Raw genomic sequence first — 17596 nt, 5'->3', positions numbered from 1 at the left:
ATGGCGGTGAGGGGCTACAGACCCTGTTTGTTCGCTGCTATTGTATCCACAGTGCCAAGAGCACACAGCAGGGCTCACTGGGTGCTGTTTTGAATCGATGAGTCTTGGCCGGGAGGATTTTAAGAGAGAGAGCAGAGCAGCGTGAGGCTGAGCTGATATAGGGAGAGCATAATTGGAGGAGTTGCCAGCCCCAAGGCAACACGTTCATAATCCCACGAGGCAGGTAGCTTTCACCAGTGGTTTCCACACTTCTGGATTTCACAGACCAAAACTGGGTGAACTAGCGTTGGGCTGCCTACTTTTTATTTTGTAAGTAAAAACCTAAAATAGGGAATTCCCTGGTGGTCCAGAGGTTAGGACTCCATGCCGTCACTACTGAGGGTGTGGGTTCAATCCCTGGTCAGGGAACTAAGATCCCACACTGCGTGGTGCGGCCAAAAGAAAAAAAAAAAAAACCTAAAATAATAATAATAACTCTCAACTACTATCATAATGAGAAGTAGATGATTTAAAAGAAAGGGCATTTTACTATATAGGGAGGATGTGACCACAGAGTAAATTTCAGTCCTTTAAATTGAATAGATTTTTCTTCGTGGAAACCTCACTACATTGCCCTCTGTCCTGATGTCACTTAACCAGCAGCAGACAGACTTCAGGAATGGGAGGGCAGCAACACTGGCGATGTTTGTTATGGAAGAGCTTGGAGGGCAGAGTCTGAAGTCCCACTTTGGAATGAAAGTGACACAGAGTCTTGCCATCTTCAATCAGCTTCCTCGAGGGCTGGTTCCTCAGTTCCCAGAGGAAGAAATGGTGGCTGCCATTCTGACCCTCACTTGCATGGGTTTCATCGTAAAAGTGCGTGGTGATTTGGTTCTCTTACCCATGGATGGTTCCTCTTCCTCCCCTCCCCTGTTATTCCTTAACCAGCTGATCAAGTGCTGCTGAGGGCTCTCCGGTCACCCAACATCCAGCTCAGCACTGGGACACGGCAGAGTTGCCTATATTGCATCTGCTGTCTTCAAGGAATTTACAATCTAGGCAGGAAGATGCAAACCACATGCAAGTGGGAATTATGGGGCAATAAGAATTGATAGAAGACTGCTGTATCTAGTTTTGAGTCTGCTCTGAACATTGTCTTAACCATCCGAGCAGCTCCAATGCCTGACTAGGAGCTTGACACTTGTTGGCACTTAGTAAACGTTGACTGAATGGACGTGACCTGGAGTGATCTTCAAGGAAAATGTGGTGAGCTGAGCCTCTAAGAATGGGTGACATTTGTATAGCAAGGGAGGATAAGGTGTTTGGAGGGTAGTGGAGGAGGGAGCATCATGAATCAAGGACACTCATTCATTCAACAAATATTTGTTGAGCACCTACTCTGTGCCAGCCAGTGGATGTAATGGATCCAATGGTCAAGAATACAAGTAAGCAAATACTGGAGGTCATTTCAGATAGTGCTCGGGGGAAAGTGGTAGAGAGTGCCGGGTGAGGGATGTGGGTTACTTTCAAAAGGGCGGTGCTAGTGAGGACCTCCCCAAGGAGGTGACATTTGACCTGAGACCTGGGGGGGCGGGGAATGTTTCAAGCAGAAGGAACAGCAGGAAGGAGCTTGGTTTTGCCATCAGCTTGACTTGGTTGCCGCGACTGACTCAGAGAAAGGAGGGGAGGCATACAGTGTTGAATCAATGTTATTAGACTGTAAGCATTGTGACTAGGTATTGTGATTTCTGCCAAAAGGATACAGAATTCAGCTGATAAAGTGGAAAGATGGAGTGGGCTAGCATTCGAGAGTCTTTAGGAACAAACAGAGATAACTGTGGTCTGCTAACCCTGAGATGGGAGACTGCTGTGGATTATTCAAGTGGGACTAGTGTAATCGCAGGGGGCAGGAAGAACCAGAAAGACGGCAGCATGGGAAGACTCAGCCTGATATTGTTGGCCTTGAAGATGGAGGAAGGCTTCTAGAAGCTGGAAAAGGCAGAGAAATGGCCTTTCCTTACAGCCTCCAGAAAGGCGACCCCTTGATTTAAGCCCACCGAGACCCTTGTCAGACTTAGGACCTCCAGAACTGTCAGGTAATACATTTGTGTGGCTTTAATCCACTAAATGTGTAGTAATTTGTTACAGTGGTCACAGGAAACTCATACAGATCTTGGTGCTGAGAAGCAGGGGAAGCTGTAACAAATACCTAAAAATATGGAAGTGGCTTTGGCATGGGGCAATGGGAAGAGGCTGGAAGAACTTTCAGGGACATGATAGAAAAAGCCTAGATGGCCTTGGACAGACGTGGTAGAAATAGAAATGTTAACATTTCACTGCTCACTGGGGACCAGGCTGTGCAGCCAAGGTTAAAAGGCAGGGAGGTGCCCCCCAGGAGAGAGATGAGTGCATGATTCAAGGTTGCTGAGGACAGACCACTCACACACCATGCTCAAGTGGTACAGCGTCTAGTTACTGCAAAAGAGGAGAGAGAGCGCGTGCCAGATCCAGCTCCCGGCAAAGCATCCGCCACCCCACAGCCAGTGGATGCGCACAGCCCTGGAGGCTGCACACGCCCCACTTTGTGCTGCGTGGGAGGACCCCACCTTCCCCCCCGCCACCCCGTGAGGGCTGAAATACAGAAGCTGGGGGCCTGCCTTTGGCCACTGCTGAATGTGCTTTAAGCAGAACCCTGGAGCGCACACTGAGCCTGAGACGGAAAGATAGTCCCTCCCAGGGTGAAAAGCCCAGCACAGGCCGTGAGGGCTCTTCATGTCTTGGTAGGGAAGTGTCCCGGGCCCAGGCCTTTCCCAAGAGTTAACACACTGCTAGCAAGGCCTCAGAAGGGATGAGGGGCACAGCAGACAAAACATGTAGCACTTTCGAGAATACCTAAATTGTCATGAGCAGCCCATTAGGAGAAATAAGGCCCCCGCGTTCTCTTATCCCGGTGGCCGTCATGGCTGGTGTCCATGTGCCAACACGTTTTTACCCAGGCACACAAGTGCATTTTGCTTTAGTCACCTAACATGACGTTCATAACATGTCTCCATGTCCCTACGTAATTTTCATAATTATCCCTTGAAATGGCAGCCTGGCATTCCAGTTGATTTGTCATAATTTATCCAGTTATTCCCTACTTTTTTGTTTTGCTAATATAGATAATTCCTTTTTTTATTTACTTTATTTTAACTTTTTATTCTATATTGGAGTACAGCCGATTAACAATGTTGTGATAGTTTCAGGTGCATAGCAGAGGGACTCAGCCACACATGGACGTGTATCCATTTCCCCCCAAACTCCCCTCCCATCCAGTCTGCCACGTATCATTGAGCAGAGTTCCCTGTGCTATACAGTAGGTCCTTGTTGGTTATCCATTTTATTTTATTTTTATTTTTATTATTGGAGTATAATTGCTTTACAATGTTGTGTTTGTTTCTGCCATACAGTGAAGTGAATCAGCCATATGCATACACACATCCCCTCCTTCTTGGACCTCCCTCCCCCCCATCCCACCCATCTAGGTCATCAGAGAGCACCGAGCTGAGCTCCCTGTGCTATATACAGCAGGCCCCACCGTCCCATCCAACTAGGCCATCACAGAGCACCGAGCTGAGCTCCCTGTGCTATACTGCAGGTTCCCACTAGCTAACTGTTTTCCACATGGTAGTGGATTTATGTCAAACCTAATCTCCCAATTCATCCCACCCTCCCCCTCCCCCATGTCCACACGTCTGTTCTCTACGTCTGCCTTTCCATTCCTGCCCTGCAAATAACTTCATCTGCACCATTTTTCTAGATTCCACATATATGTGTTAATATACGAAATTTGTTTTTCTCTTTCTGACTTACTTCACTCTGTATGACAGACTCTAGGTCCATCCACATCTCTACAAATGACCAATTTCATTTTTTTATGGCTGAGTAATATTCCATTATATACATATACCACATCTTCTTTATCCATTCATCTGTCCCTGACTTCAGACTATACTACAAAGCTACAGTAATCAAGGCAGTATGGTACTGGCACAAAGATAGAAATATAGATCAGTAGTTATCCATTTTAAATATAATAGTGTGTACATGTCAATCCCAAACTCCCTAACTATCCCTTTCCCCCACCCTTCCCCCCTGGTAGCCATAAGTTCATTCTCTAAGTCTCTGAGTCTGTTTCTGTTTTGTAAATAACTTCATTTGTATCATTTCTTTTTGGATTCCACATATAAGTGATATCATATGATATTTCTCTTCCTAATAGTGATAATTCTGAAATAAGCACTTTTTTTGTTCAATATTTTATTGACTTTTTTTTTTTTTTTTTTTTGCGGTATGCGGGCCTCACTGCTGTGGCCTCTCCCTCTGTGGAGCACAGGCTCCGGACGCGCAGGCTCAGTGGCCATGGCTCACGGGCCCAGCTGCTCCGCGGCACTCGGGATCCTCCCAGACCGGGGCACGAACCCATGTCGCCTGCATCGGCAGGCGAACTCTCAACCACTGCGCCACCAGGGAAGCCCTATTGACTTATTTAATACTAATAAGTGTAAGTAGAAATAACTAAGTTGTATCTCTTTAAAAGCGTTTAGTTTGCTCTTTCCCCCAAATGGACAATTAGTCCAAATTCGTAAGAGGAAGCACAGATGGAGAGATAACACAGGAGACGCATAAAGGATCCCGGAAATCAGGCCCGACTTGGTTTCCAAGACACCTCATTTTTAGGGACCCAGGGCAGGTGGCGTTTTTCTTCTCCTTTGTGCAACCAGAGAGTTTCTGGTTTGAGACTTGTTGGAGACAAAGACAAAATTCACGCTGAGTGTGAATCTTTATCTTACCAACTGCGTCCAAGGAAAATATTCTCCTGGGGAAAGTCAGCAGGGTCCAGAGACCAAAAGGGTAGTAAAGTCTCACAGGCCCCAGGCTGTCAACACAGAGCAGGACCCAGGTGTCACTTGGGAGGCAGAGCACACCTGTTTCTCCGCTGAACAAGGACGGAGAAAAAAAGGGGCAGGGACTCCTCCACCCACCCCACCCCAGGGAAGGGCTAAGTGCCAAGTCTAGGAAACTGTCACTGCCACTGTCCCTTTGCCACCAGGTGAGGGCACTGTGGAGGGAGGGGAAGACCCCTGAAATGCTTCTAGCAAGGAGAGAACAACACTGCCCCTGACTTTCCTGGGGAGCCACCAGCCCTGGGAGAGCAGTGGGGGGAAGCAGCTTCCCCAAACATCCCAGCTCAGACACAAGAGAGGAGGGATTAAGTCCAGCTCTAGGGAAGTGTGGGAGACCCCTGTCCCCGTCCTATTCCCCCAGCCTCTGAAGTTGCCCAAATCCTGCTTTTGTCTGCCGGGCTGGTTTGCTGGCTGCACAGGGCTGAGGGCTGTCGGCAGTCAGGCAGATAGTGGGGGTGGGGTGGGGGTCAGAGGTACAGGTAACAGGCAAGCAGAAGGGTGGGGGGATGGTCTGGGGCCATGGCTCTGTACCAGCTGGCTTCTTGGAGCCCTGGTTGGCACCGACTCAGGCAGCCACAGACCCAGCCCCAGTTCTGCTGGCCCCTCCTCAGACTTTGGCCCGGGGGCTAGTTCACGGGAACTACCCCAGGTGCTGCGGTAGCCATGGAAACGTGATTGCCTTGGTTTTCCCCAGGGCCTGTCCAGGAGTGAAAGGCAAGCCATGCCTCTGTTTGCTGCTTCCTCTGTCTGAAAACTCCTCCCCCAGCAGCTCACAGGCCCACCTCATCCTTTCAGGTTTCAGCTTAAAGGCACCTGCTCAGAGAGCCCCCTCCTCTGTCCCCCATTGGCTTCTATCCCATTACCTGTTTTATTGTCCTCATAACATTATCGTTATTTGGAGGTCTCGTACTTGTCTGTTTTTGTTTTGTTTTGTTGGCCTCCCCTCACTAGAATGTAAGCTCCTCAGGGTCACAGTGCGCTGGACCTTTTTCCTGAAGCTTCCTCTGCTTCATCCAGGGCCAGGCCCAGAGGAGACACATAGATGTATCTTTAAGGAGGGGGATGCGTTCAAGGAACAGGAAATGATGCCATCCACTCCCCCCAGGCTCCGGCACCTTCCCCACTCCCCTGGGCATGGCCTGGGGTCCTCCACCCCCACTTCCAGCCCAGCCTCGGCCCCACTTCCAGAAGTTCCCAGGACTAACCTCCCAGTCCCTGACCATAAACCTCCTCTCCCGCAGCGCCTCCAATCCACGCTGGTGCTGGCGACGCTGAGCACAGCCTTTGGCGAGGCCTTCTAATACGGCTGCAACATCGCTGTGGTTAACACACCGCGCAAGGTGGGTGGGCAAGAGGTGGGCGGGAGAAGGCGGCCATCTTGCTCTGTGGAGGCCGCCATCTTTCTTCCGGAAGCCACCAGCTTTTTTCAGGAAGGAGCTGCCTTCCTCTAGTAGCCCTGGGAGGAGGCCTCTGCAGACCAGGGAATGACTAGAGTTGTGGGCTATTCCCCTCCACCCCCACCCCCCGCCCCGCAGTGTCATCCTTTCCAGGCACATTGGGAAGGGGGTGGGAGGAGATGGGCTTGGATTCCCTGCCCAGTCGCTTTGGGCCTTAGTCTCACTGCCTTTCCCCTGGGAAGATCACTTGCGGATGACAAAGAGGATGGAGTCAAGGACTAAACCCTTAGGGGTTGGGATTGGGGTGAGGGGAAGCAAAGGGAAAAAGAGTCTCCCAAAGGCCTAGTAAAGCATGTGAGTCAGGAGAGAGGGACAGGCCCTGATGACGAGTAAAGATGAAGTGTGAGAGTTGACCACTGGCTTTGACCTCATGGAGGGCATGCATGACCTTGACAAGAGCAGCTGAGTTGAGACAAAAGCTTGACTGGAGTGGGTTTGGGGAGAATGGGCAGAGTGGAGGAGAGACAGCTTTTTAAGGAGTTTTGCTGTACAGGGGAACATAAAATGAAGCTTAGTGAAGGGAGAAGGGGGGTTGTGTTAGGGTTTTATAGGGCAAGAGTCATGTTTGTATTGTGATGAGAAGGATGCAATAAAGAAAGGTGTATTGGGAATTCTCTGGTGGTCCAGTGGCTAGGACTTGGTGCTTTCACTGTGAAGGGCCCAGGTCAGGGATTGAACCTGGGTCCACAAGCTTCAATCCCAAAAGCCATGCCACGTGGCCAAAAAAAAAAAAAAAAAAAAAAATGAACAAGTGATGCAGGACAGACAGGGAACAGTTACAGGAAGAAGGTCCCTGAAAGGGCAAGGACAGGACCCAGTGTCTGTTCCCATTCATTGGGTGTATGAGTCCTGCTCTACTTTTAAAAATCACTGTCGTTACTTTATAGCTACACTTAATTCTGCTTTATAGGAGGTACTGCAGTAGTTGCTCATGGCTTATATTAATATACTTATCATTATTACCATTGAAGGAACATTTTTTTCTCAGGCAAGCAATGTACCATCACTATATCACAGTGAAGCTCTTAAATTCTCTATTGGATATATATTATTTCTATAACCAAGGAGGAAACTAAGACTTAAAGAGGTAGAACTTGCCCAAAGTCATACAATTAGTAACAGTATTTCTTTTTTTTTTTTTTAGCATCTTTATTGGAGTATAATTGCTTTACAATGGTGTGTTAGTTTCTGCTGTATAACAAAGTGAATCAGCTGTACATATACATATATCCCCATATCTCCTCCCTCTTGCTTCTCCCTCCCACCCTCCCTATCCCACCCCTCTAGATGGTCACAGAGCCCCGAGCTGATCTCCCTGTGCTATGCAGCTGCTTCCCACTAGCTATCTGTTTTACACTTGGTAGTTGTATATATGTCAGTGCCACTCTCTCACTTTGTCCCAGCTTACCCTTCCCCCTCCCCATGTCCTCAAGTCCATTCTCTACATCTGCGTCTTTATTCCTGTCCTGCCCCAAGGTTCTTCAGAACCTTTTTTTTTTTAGATTCCATATATATGTGTTAGCATACAGTATTTGTTTTTCTCTTTCTGACTTACTTCACTCTGTATGACAGACCCCAGGTCCATCCACCTCACTAAAAATAACTCAATTTTGTTTTTTTTTTTATAGCTGAGTAATATTCCATTGTATATATGTGTCATATCTTTTTTATCCATTCATCTGTCAATGGACATTTAGGTTGATTCCATGTCCTGGCTATTGTAAATAGAACTGCAATGAACATTGTGGTACATGACTCTTTTTGAATTATGGTTTTCTCAGGGTATATGCCCAGTAGTGGGATTGCTGGGTCGTATGGTTGTTCTGTTTTTAGTTTTTTGGGGGGTTTTTTGCGGTACGCGGGCCTCTCACCGCTGTGGCCTCTCCCGCTGCGGAGCACAGGCTCCAGACGCGCAGGCCCAGCGGCCATGGCTCACGGGCCCAGCCGCTCCGCGGCATGTGGGATCCTCCCAGACCGGGGCACGAACCCGTGTCCCCTGCATCGGCAGGTGGACTCCCAACCACTGTGCCACCAGGGAAGCCCTGTTTTTGGTTTTTTTAAGGAACCTCCATACTGTTCTCCATAGTGGCTGTATCAATTTACATTCCCACCAACAGTGTAAGTGGGCTCCCTTTTCTCCGTACCCTCTCCAGCATTTATTGTTTGTAGACTTTTTGATGATGGCCATTATGACCGGTGTGAGGGATACCTCATTGTAGTTTTGATTTGCATTTCTCTAATGATTAGTGATGTTGAGCATCCTTTCATGGGTTTCCTGGCAATCTGTATATCTTCTTTGGTGAAATGTCTGTTTAGGTCTTCTGCCCATTTTTGGATTGTGTTGTTTGTTTTTTTGATATTGAGCTGCAAGAGGGGCTTGTATATTTTGGAGATTAATCCTTTGTCAGTTGCTTCGTTTGCAAATATTTTCTCCCACTCTGAGGGTTGTCTTTTCATCTTGTTTATGGTTTCCTTTGCTGTGCAAAAGCCTTTAAGTTTCATTAGCTCCCACTTGTTTATTTTTGTTTTTATTTCCATTTCTCTAGGAGGTGGGTCAGAAAGGATCTTGCTGTGATTTATGTCATAGAGTGTTCTGCCTATGTTTTCCTCTAAAAGTTGTTTAGTGTCTGGCCTTACATTTAGGTCTTTAATCCACTTTGAGTTTATTTTTGTGTATGGTGTTAGGGAGTGTTCTAATTTCATTCTTTTACATGTAGCTGTCCAGTTTTCCCAGCACCACTTACTTAAGAGGATGTCTTTTCTCCATTGTATATTCTTGCCTCCTTTCTCAAAGATAAGGTGACCATATGTGCGTGGGATTAGCTCTGGGCTTTCTCTCCTGTTCCACTGATCTATGTTTCTGTCTTTGTGCCGGTACCAGACTGTCTTGAAGTAACAATGTTTCTTATGTTGCCTCTTGCACAGGTTGCAATTTTTTTTTTTTTTTTTTTTTTTTTTTTTTTTTTTTGCCATGTCACTCGGCATGTGGGTTCTTAGCTCCCCAACCAGGGATCAAACCTACACCCACTGGAGTAGAAGCTTGGAGTCCTAACTGCTGGACCACCAGGGAATTCCCAACAGTGAATTTTTAACATTTTGAGCAGTCTGGTTCCTCATCTCACCCCATCATATTGTAGGCTTTTTTGTTTTTATCTCCAGGTAACAACAGAGAATCAATTGTGTCCTGAGGGTATTGATAGACACATCCTTCAGGACAATGACCAGGGGCAAATGAGAACATTATCTCTTGATCTGTCATGAGTTGCCTGATTGTCTGTGGATGGGGCAATGTCTTCCAGGTCTTGAAGTCCTTTTATAATGAAACCTACTTTGAGCGACATGGAGCCTTCATGGACGAGAAAGTCATGCTGCTGCTGTGGTCCTGCACCATGTTCATGTCTCCTCTGGGCGTCTCGGTGGAGTTCTTGCTTATTGGCCTGCTGGTTGACAAATGTGGCAAGTAAAGAAGAAGGGTGCTGCTGTCACTCAAAATTGATATTAGTAAAGCATGTTGTGTCTTGGCATTTGTGCACGTGGTGGGGAGTTGCGCAACTTTGAAATTCAGGAGGCCTGAAGTCCAGCCCCCACTTTGCCATAGACATCCTGACCTTAAAGCAAGTCCTTGAATTCCTTGGGATTTCTTCCCCTTGTCAGCTGCACGGGAACAGCAGCCCCTCTGTTGTCCACCCCATGGAGGTGGATCAACCTTTGAGAGCAAAGTCTTGACCATACTCAGCACTTCTAGCAGGTGTTCAATAAATGCTTGTTGACTGGGTTTAATTCGAGGTCAGGTGACCCATGGCTCCAAGTTGTAACAGCTGCAGCCTCTCCCCGTGCAGCCTCATCCGTGTTGTTCTGAGCTTTGGGGTTCAGACCGAGTCAGTCCACGTGCCCCTGACTTGTGTCTTGTTTGAGAATGAAGAATAGTTCTTATACTTTGCTTGGTTCACACAGACTCACTAATCTTTACACGGAAGCCCAGTTGCTGCCAAGACGTGACTCTGCAGATAAGGAGGGATGTCCAGATCAAGGTTCCCAGGAAGGAAGGGAGTGAGCCAAGTTTTCAGGGTGAGGCCCCACGGAATCCCATATGGCCAGATCTCACTCTTTGGAATTCACAGTTACACTTGGACTTGATGTGCATGGTTGGCAGTTTGTAGGGAGGAGTGGGAAGTCCTCTAAAGAAAACTAGCTCTTAAAGAACCATAGCAGTTCAGTTTTCATGCATAAAAGAAAATACTGGGGAATTCCCTGGTGGTCCAGTGGTTAGGACCCCGAGCTCTCATTGCCGAGAGCTGGGGTTCAATCCCCGGTCAGGGAGCTAAGGTCCCACAAATGGCAAGGCTCAGCCAAACAAACAAACAAACAAAAACAAACAAAAACACAAAGAAAATATTGGCAATTGAAAATTAATTATGTATTAAAGCAGGACTCACAGGACCTCTTCTTATAGATACTTGATTAACAATTAATTTGCCATTCGTTGTATACTTGAATGAAGGAAACATTACTATATTGCAACTATATGTTGCAACAACATTACTGTATTGCAACTATATATTATAACTGTTGCAAACTATATTGCAATTATGCCATAATCCAGGCTTTTTTATAATTCAGATTGTGCTGTTCTCAGCTACACCAAGAGTGATTGGACTGTTCTAGAAGCTTGGCCCCCACCTCCTTGTCTGAACCCAGAGTCACAGAACTTGGGACCTCAGAGATGGTTTCATCATTGCCCTCATTTTGCAGATGAGGACCCTGAGACCAGCTGGTGCGGTGGAGCTGGCCTTGCCCTAGTGGGGTCAGGACCAGCCCTGAGCTAAGCTAAGGCTTCCTGGTCATCAGGAAGGGGTTCGTGTGGGCTGTTTTTTCTCTCCGGACCTGCAGCCTCTGGGCTGGCTGATCCTCTGCTCTGAGTTTGGGCTTTGGTGGCAGTTCTCTCAGAGGTATGGCCACCCCAGGAAGAGAAAAGTGGCCTGAGAAAACCAGTCTGTGTATCTGATGAGTCCTCAGTGTTGCCTAGCAGGGGACTTTTGTAGAACTCTTAGAACTATCCCCCCCAGGAGGGGTGTCTGGGTTTCTGTTCAGAGATACCCCCTCCTCCACTCCTGGCCTCAGAGATGATGCACCCGTGTCGGTTAGGGCCCTGATGGTCCTCGAATGTGGGCAGCGTGTGGAGAGATCACCAAGGGTGGTGCAGCCAGCAGCCACCCTATATCTGGGCCACCATCTTCCTTCCTGATCCACTGCTGTTTTCTCCTTTGGCAAAATCCAAGCCACATGTGGGGATGAGGGGGCAAGGGAGCCACCGATGCCAGTCAGCATGGGGCACAGAACACAGTCTGGAAGGTAGCTATGGATCCTGGGAGACAGGCAGGGGCATCCAGCGTAGTTCTATTTTTCAGACACTCCCTCCCCCCATTCATAGACTCATGGTTTTTCAGCCTTGGGAGGAATCTTAGCGATCATTCAATCCAGCTCTGTCTCCCACCTGTTGTGGGGTTCCCCTGTTCACCATTCTTGACAGTCTTCATCCAGCCTACTCTCTGCTTGAATACCACCAGTGACAGGAAGCTCCCTCCTTGCAGAGGCAGGCCCATTCCTTCCTCCTTCCCCACTGTCTTCAGTCAGCTCCAATGGTTAGCATGCTCCCACTGCCCCCGCCACCCCTGCTGAGCCCAAACCTCCCTTCCTGGGGCCTCTGCCCACTGGTCCTTGCTTTCTGCGCTTCCCAGCCATCAGCCTTTCTCAGGCATGTTCCCGGCATTTCTGTAACGGCTGCCCTGGAGAATAGGAGTTGGTGTCAGGAGAGCTTCTGCTGCCTCAGCCCCCATGCCCACTGGGCTCTGCTGTCCTTGCAGAAAGGGAACACTGCTGATCAACAACGTCTTCGCCATCCCTGCCATCCCGAAGGGAGTCAGCAAAGTGACCAAAGCTTCCGAGCTGATCATCTTTTCTCGAGTGGCACTGGGATTCTGTGCAGGTACCTACAGTGATGGCTGAAGCCCCAAGCCCGTGCTCAGGGTCAGCGGGGAGAAGGGTCTGAGTCAGACACACCCAGCACCACTGGCCAAGGCTGGAAGCAGGGGCAGCAAGGGTCTTCCTGGTTCTGAATGGCTCTTTTCCCTTTGGGGGCATCCTCTTGTCTCCATCCCCGGACTCTCGAAAACCTCATGTTCTCTCTCCCCTTCCCCTTATTTAACAAAATCTATCAGGGGAAGATCTTTAAAAACACACGTTTATGTTGAGGTACAAACTGATAAGGCTTTACAGGGTATCTTCCAAGGAATATGTATAGTTCACACTGAGGATGAGAAGCTTCAAGCAAAAGCGTACAGAATTTGGGGACTCTGTCAGCAGGGGACTGAGGTTTCTTAACTATGGTGGTTTCTTCTATTAAAAAAAAACAAAAGTGATACAAGTAACCTGTGCTTCAGAAAAATCCGAAAATAATCCCAAACCAAAGACCTGTCTTTCAGTCCCACATCCCAGGAACACAGTCCTCGCCTGTAACAAGTGGCCCCAGCTCCGCAGCTAGGAAGGAGAGGATATCCTGCCGTGTCCCCTGCGAGTCTGAGGATTCTGGAAAGGTTTCCCTCTTAGTGCGAACTAAACAGTCCACGTGGCCAATTTCCATCTCCGTGGAGGGGAGGTGGGGGGTGTACAGGCTGCCTGTCAGTGGTGCTGACGCCACAGAGAAACTCAGGGACTATGAGATTAATTAAATCTCAGGTTTCCGGGGCCCGGGGAGGCTGGGACTGTTTCTTTTTTCCTCCCCTGGTGTTTGTTTTGCTAGATCCAGGCACCTCCTACAATGCCCTTCCCATGTACCCGGGAGAGTTAGCTCCCAAGAACCTTAGGGGTGCTCTGGGAACAATGACGGGGGTGTTTGTCAGCGTGGGAATCTTCCTAGCACAGATCTTCGGCCTGCAAGCCAACCTGGGCAACCCTCCAGGTACCTGTGTCTCACCAAGGTCCGGGGGTGGGGGTGAGAGGGAGCGTGGGAGCTATGTGGGGGCCGAGGGGGCGGGGTCTGGACACATGGGGCTCGGCTGTGCCCATGTGTCTGGCGGATCAAGTGAGGTGAGGCCAAGAGGTGCCCTTTGGGTTGGGCAATGTGTGGCTTGTTTGGAGACGGGTGACCTTGACGAGAGCAGTCTGGGTGAGCGATGGGGACAAGTTGTGCACGGGGCTGGGAGGAGATTGGAGACAAGGGGCGCACACGACTCTTGGGAGTTTTGCTGTCAAGGAAGGAGAGAAGTTGGGGGGTAGCTGGAAGGGGAAGCAGGCTGGAGAGAAGGGTGTTTTGTCTTGCTTTGTTTTTTCAGCTGGGACGCTGTGCGAATGGTCGTGCAGCGAGGGCAATTGATGCAGGAGGGGCAGGCACACAGCCACGGTCACTGCCACGTGGGTGGATGTGGCTCCTCTAGACGTTTTCTTCTGGTTGCTTCTACTCTCCAAGTGAAAGGTGGCCAGGCCATTGCCTGAGAGGGCAGGTTGGGGAAGCGGGAGGGAAGCTTTAGGACAGAGGAGAAAGGGGGAGATGGTCTTCTGGGGGAGTGGGCAAGAGAATGGCCCCGAGAGTGCGGCTTGAATGCATGCCAACATTAAAGGCCCACAAGAACACAGTGGGGTTTCATCCTTTATTTTTTTTTTCCTGTAAACATTTTCAAATTACCTAAATTCCACAGGAATTCCTTAACGGGTGGATTTATGACTTTGTATTCCCCAGAGTACCTTGAAGAGACTCAGGACCCAGTCGTGCTCAGTGAAAGGTCATTAGTTTTAACGATTCCCAAACTACCCCAGTGCAGCTGAAGGGGAAGCCAGGCTGGGCCCGTTGCTGCCAACAGCTGCCTTGTACTGATGCCCAGTGTGCGACGCCTGTCACCCCTCCCCACTCCTCAGGGGACACTTTATCACCACCACCATCATCATCATCATCATCTTTATTTTACTGATGAGAAAACTGAGGCTTAGAGAAGTAAAATACCTCTTCCAGTTCCCATCATAGCTAGTAAGACTTAGATGAATCTCAATGCTGCCTCCTTAACCTCACACAGCCACAGTGCTGGTTCCAGCACCCTCCTCGACCCCAGCCTCCAGCAAGGCAGAGATTATGCCACTTCCGGCCATAAAGTTAGGAACAAGACATGGGTTCACTTTTTCCAAGGCTCACACTTTTAAATCATATGCTGTTCCTAAGAAATGCAACACTTTTCCTGCAGAATGAGTTAACAGCAGATCTTTTGAAAACTGTAATTATTTTCTCCATTTTAAAATGTGGAACCCCACTGTGGGTGGGTTCTGGGCAGCCACATCTTGGCAAGGACTAGGTCCCTGCTGTCCTTGGCTCTCACCAGGACCTAGGAGGGCTGGAACAATGTGGGTGAGTGCGTTTGTAAGAGGAGAGAGTCAGGACAGAGTCAGGACATGCGGAAGGTCAGCTGAAGGGCAGGGATTCCCCAGTGTTAGGTGTTCAGGCTGTTCTCAGTGTTGGGTCCTTCCAGGCTGGCCTGTGCTCTTGGCACTCACAGGGGTCCCCGCACTGCTTTGGCTCCCCTCTCTGCCCTTCTTCCCTGAGAGCCCAAGGTCCACCCTGATTCAGAAAAGAGATGAAGGGCTTCCCTGGTGGCGCGGTGGTTGAGAGTCCTGCAGGGGACGCGGGTTCGTGCCCCGGTCCGGGAGGATCCCACATGCCGCGGAGCGGCTGGGCCCGTGAGCCATGGCCGCTAAGCCTGCGCGTCCGGAGCCTGTGCTCCGCAACGGGAGAGGCCACGACAGTGAGAGGCCCGCGAACCGCAAAGAAAGAAAAGAAAAGACATGAGGAAGTTAGACAAGGTACTGGAGATACAGGCTCTGCTCCGTCAAGACCCTCCCACCACGCTCACTTCCCAGCCGCCTCCCCGTGCCGACCAAACATCCCCCCCTAGTGCCCGAAGCAGAGAACAGGCAGGGGGCAGGGTGGGGAAATGCATTCCACGACGCAGGCGCCAGTGGGACGGGACAGAGGTGCCGTTGGCACTGGGGAGGCCAGGGCAGCTCTGGGGCGTGGTCCAGTGGAGAACATGGCCAGAGCCGGCATCATGGCTGGTGGGCCTTGACTTCTGCAAGCTTGCCCAGGTGGGGGTGTGGTTGTGACTGGGGACACGGTCACGGTGGTGGGGACCCAGCTGGGGTCCAATGAGCATCCTGCCCTGGGAAGACGGGGAGCCTGTGGCCACGGCTGGGCCGAGCTCCTGGGGAGCTGTCCCCCTGTGTTTCCCTAAGCCTTGGGTCAGCTGCTGTCAGCGGCAGGAGGGGACCGCTCTGCTCCCCGCAGCTCTGCGGAAGCTGAGAGGCTGGGCAGTTGTGGAGGACGAGATGGAAGGAATGCGCGCGGAGGACCAGGCCGAGAGGGCCGAGGGCCGCCCGTCTGTGCTCAGCCTCCTCACGTTTCCGCCTGTCCGCTGGCAGCTGGTCTCCACCGTCTTGCCCATGGCTGGCCAGCAGCTCTCCAGGGTCAACGCGGTATGCGCAGTTCTTTTGCTATAATTGTATCTATTGATGGTGTAGGCGAAGGGTGAAGATCTGCAAAAACAGGGCTGGGAGGCTGCTTCCAGAAACGTCGGAGACTGGATGCGTAACCCATATGGTGCTTAAGGAAAGTGTCAGGAAGTGGTGGCATCAGGCCCTCGGGGACTCACGGTTGCTCAGCGGGAGACGTCGAGTGGTACACAGCCCAGGCAGGAGCCAGGGCACGTGGTGGCTTTCGGAAGTGCTGCATTGCCCACATCCTTGGGGCTGGGCCAGGAGAGAAGCTGAGTTTGGGGCTGCCTAGGATCTGGAATGAGAGGCGAGGGGTCATTCTGTGGGGCCTGAGATCATAGACTAACAAAGCGACAGAGGGAAAAATCTCGGGGTCCCATTTTACAGATGCAGAACTCAAGGCCCCGAGAGGGGAAGAGCTATAACCCGGGCTCCGGCAGAGCCAGCCTCCATCCCAGGTCTCAAGTCTTCAGATCACGGCTCTTTTCTCCCACCTACTGCCTCCTTCCTGTCCAAGGGGTCCCCTAGGCTTTCAGGACTGTGTGTTATAGAGTCAGGAAGGTTGTCAACGGCCTGAGCCTTCAGGTCTCTCCTCACAGCCCTTGGGCTTTTGTGTTAGGTCAGCTACTACGCGGACATGATCTACGCCTCCCTCGGCTGGCATGGAGGTGGCTCATTCCCCGTAAGTAACAGTGGGTGCCAGCGTGGTCAACACAGTGATGACCTTCATCTCGGTGAGCCGCCCACAAGTGTCCCTCCCATTGGGCATCTCTGAGTCGGTGCCCCGCAGACAGACAAGAGCCCCCCAGGGTCCACTGCTGGTGGCACTGGTCCTGGGGTGACTGGAGGGACACAGACTTTCAGACGTGCCCGTATTACCACTGTGTGACCTTAACCAGGCCACTTAAACACCTTCAAGTTTCTTCCTTTGTACAACGGTTACGGTCATTGTAATACCCAGTATGCTGATGCACATGTTGTTACTGTTGGCATAAAATTATTATTTCAGAGTTTTAGATTAAAAATCTGAACCACTTATGCCTGTGTTAAAAAAGTGAACAGACAGGGGCTTCCCTGGTGGCGCAGTGGTTGAGAGTCCGCCTGCCGATGCAGGGGACACGGGTTTGTGCCCCGGTCCGGGAAGATCCCACACGCCGCGGACTGGCTGGGCCCGTGAGCCATGGTCGCTGAGCCTGCGCGTCCGCAGCCTGTGCTCCGCAACGGGAGAGGCCACAACAGTGAGAGGCCCGCGTACCGCAAAAAAAAAAAAAAAAAAAAAAAATGAATAGATAGAGGTGTGCTCATTTACAAGGTCAAGTGACCATGATGGTCCTTTCTCTAGAACTTTTCCAAGTTATCTCACTATTATTTTGGTTCCTGTTTCTTGAGTTACCTTGGAGGTTAAAGGTGTTTTAGAAAATTATTTATTACTTATCTGTATTTTCCCCAGAGCCAGTTTAAGCCCCAATCAAACTTCAGAGGATTCAGCATGGTGGGGAGGGCCGAGTGAAGGAAAAGAGCTGGAAATGGGAGGAGCTGGGAGGCCCCCAGGCCCAATTCTCCACCCTCCCGGGAGTCTGTGCACCCCTTCCTCCAGCGGATTCCCAAAGCCCCTCACCTTCCTCTAGGGCAGGGTCCACCCTCTGTCCTCAGAGCCCTCCTCCTCTAGGGTACATCGTCATA

General features: G+C 50.2%; 1 protein-coding gene across 1 annotated transcript in view; it reads left to right on the top strand.

The window, feature by feature from the left end:
- SLC2A7 (solute carrier family 2 member 7) overlaps positions 1–17596 on the top strand; it is a 25922-nt gene continuing 8326 nt past the window's right edge. The window contains 9 exon segments of the mRNA XM_007453329.1: positions 1–6; positions 6167–6265; positions 9682–9842; positions 12247–12368; positions 13188–13340; positions 14896–15027; positions 15708–15895; positions 16533–16565; positions 16567–16647. Coding sequence (XP_007453391.1) covers positions 1–6; positions 6167–6265; positions 9682–9842; positions 12247–12368; positions 13188–13340; positions 14896–15027; positions 15708–15895; positions 16533–16565; positions 16567–16647 — 975 coding nt within the window.

Source organism: Lipotes vexillifer, unplaced genomic scaffold, assembly GCF_000442215.2.
Source record: "Lipotes vexillifer unplaced genomic scaffold, Lipotes_vexillifer_v1.1 scaffold575, whole genome shotgun sequence".
Taxonomy (NCBI): Eukaryota; Metazoa; Chordata; class Mammalia; order Artiodactyla; family Lipotidae; genus Lipotes; species Lipotes vexillifer.
The sequence above is the reverse complement of the archived record's forward strand: the minus strand, read 5'-3'. Positions and strand labels throughout refer to the sequence as shown.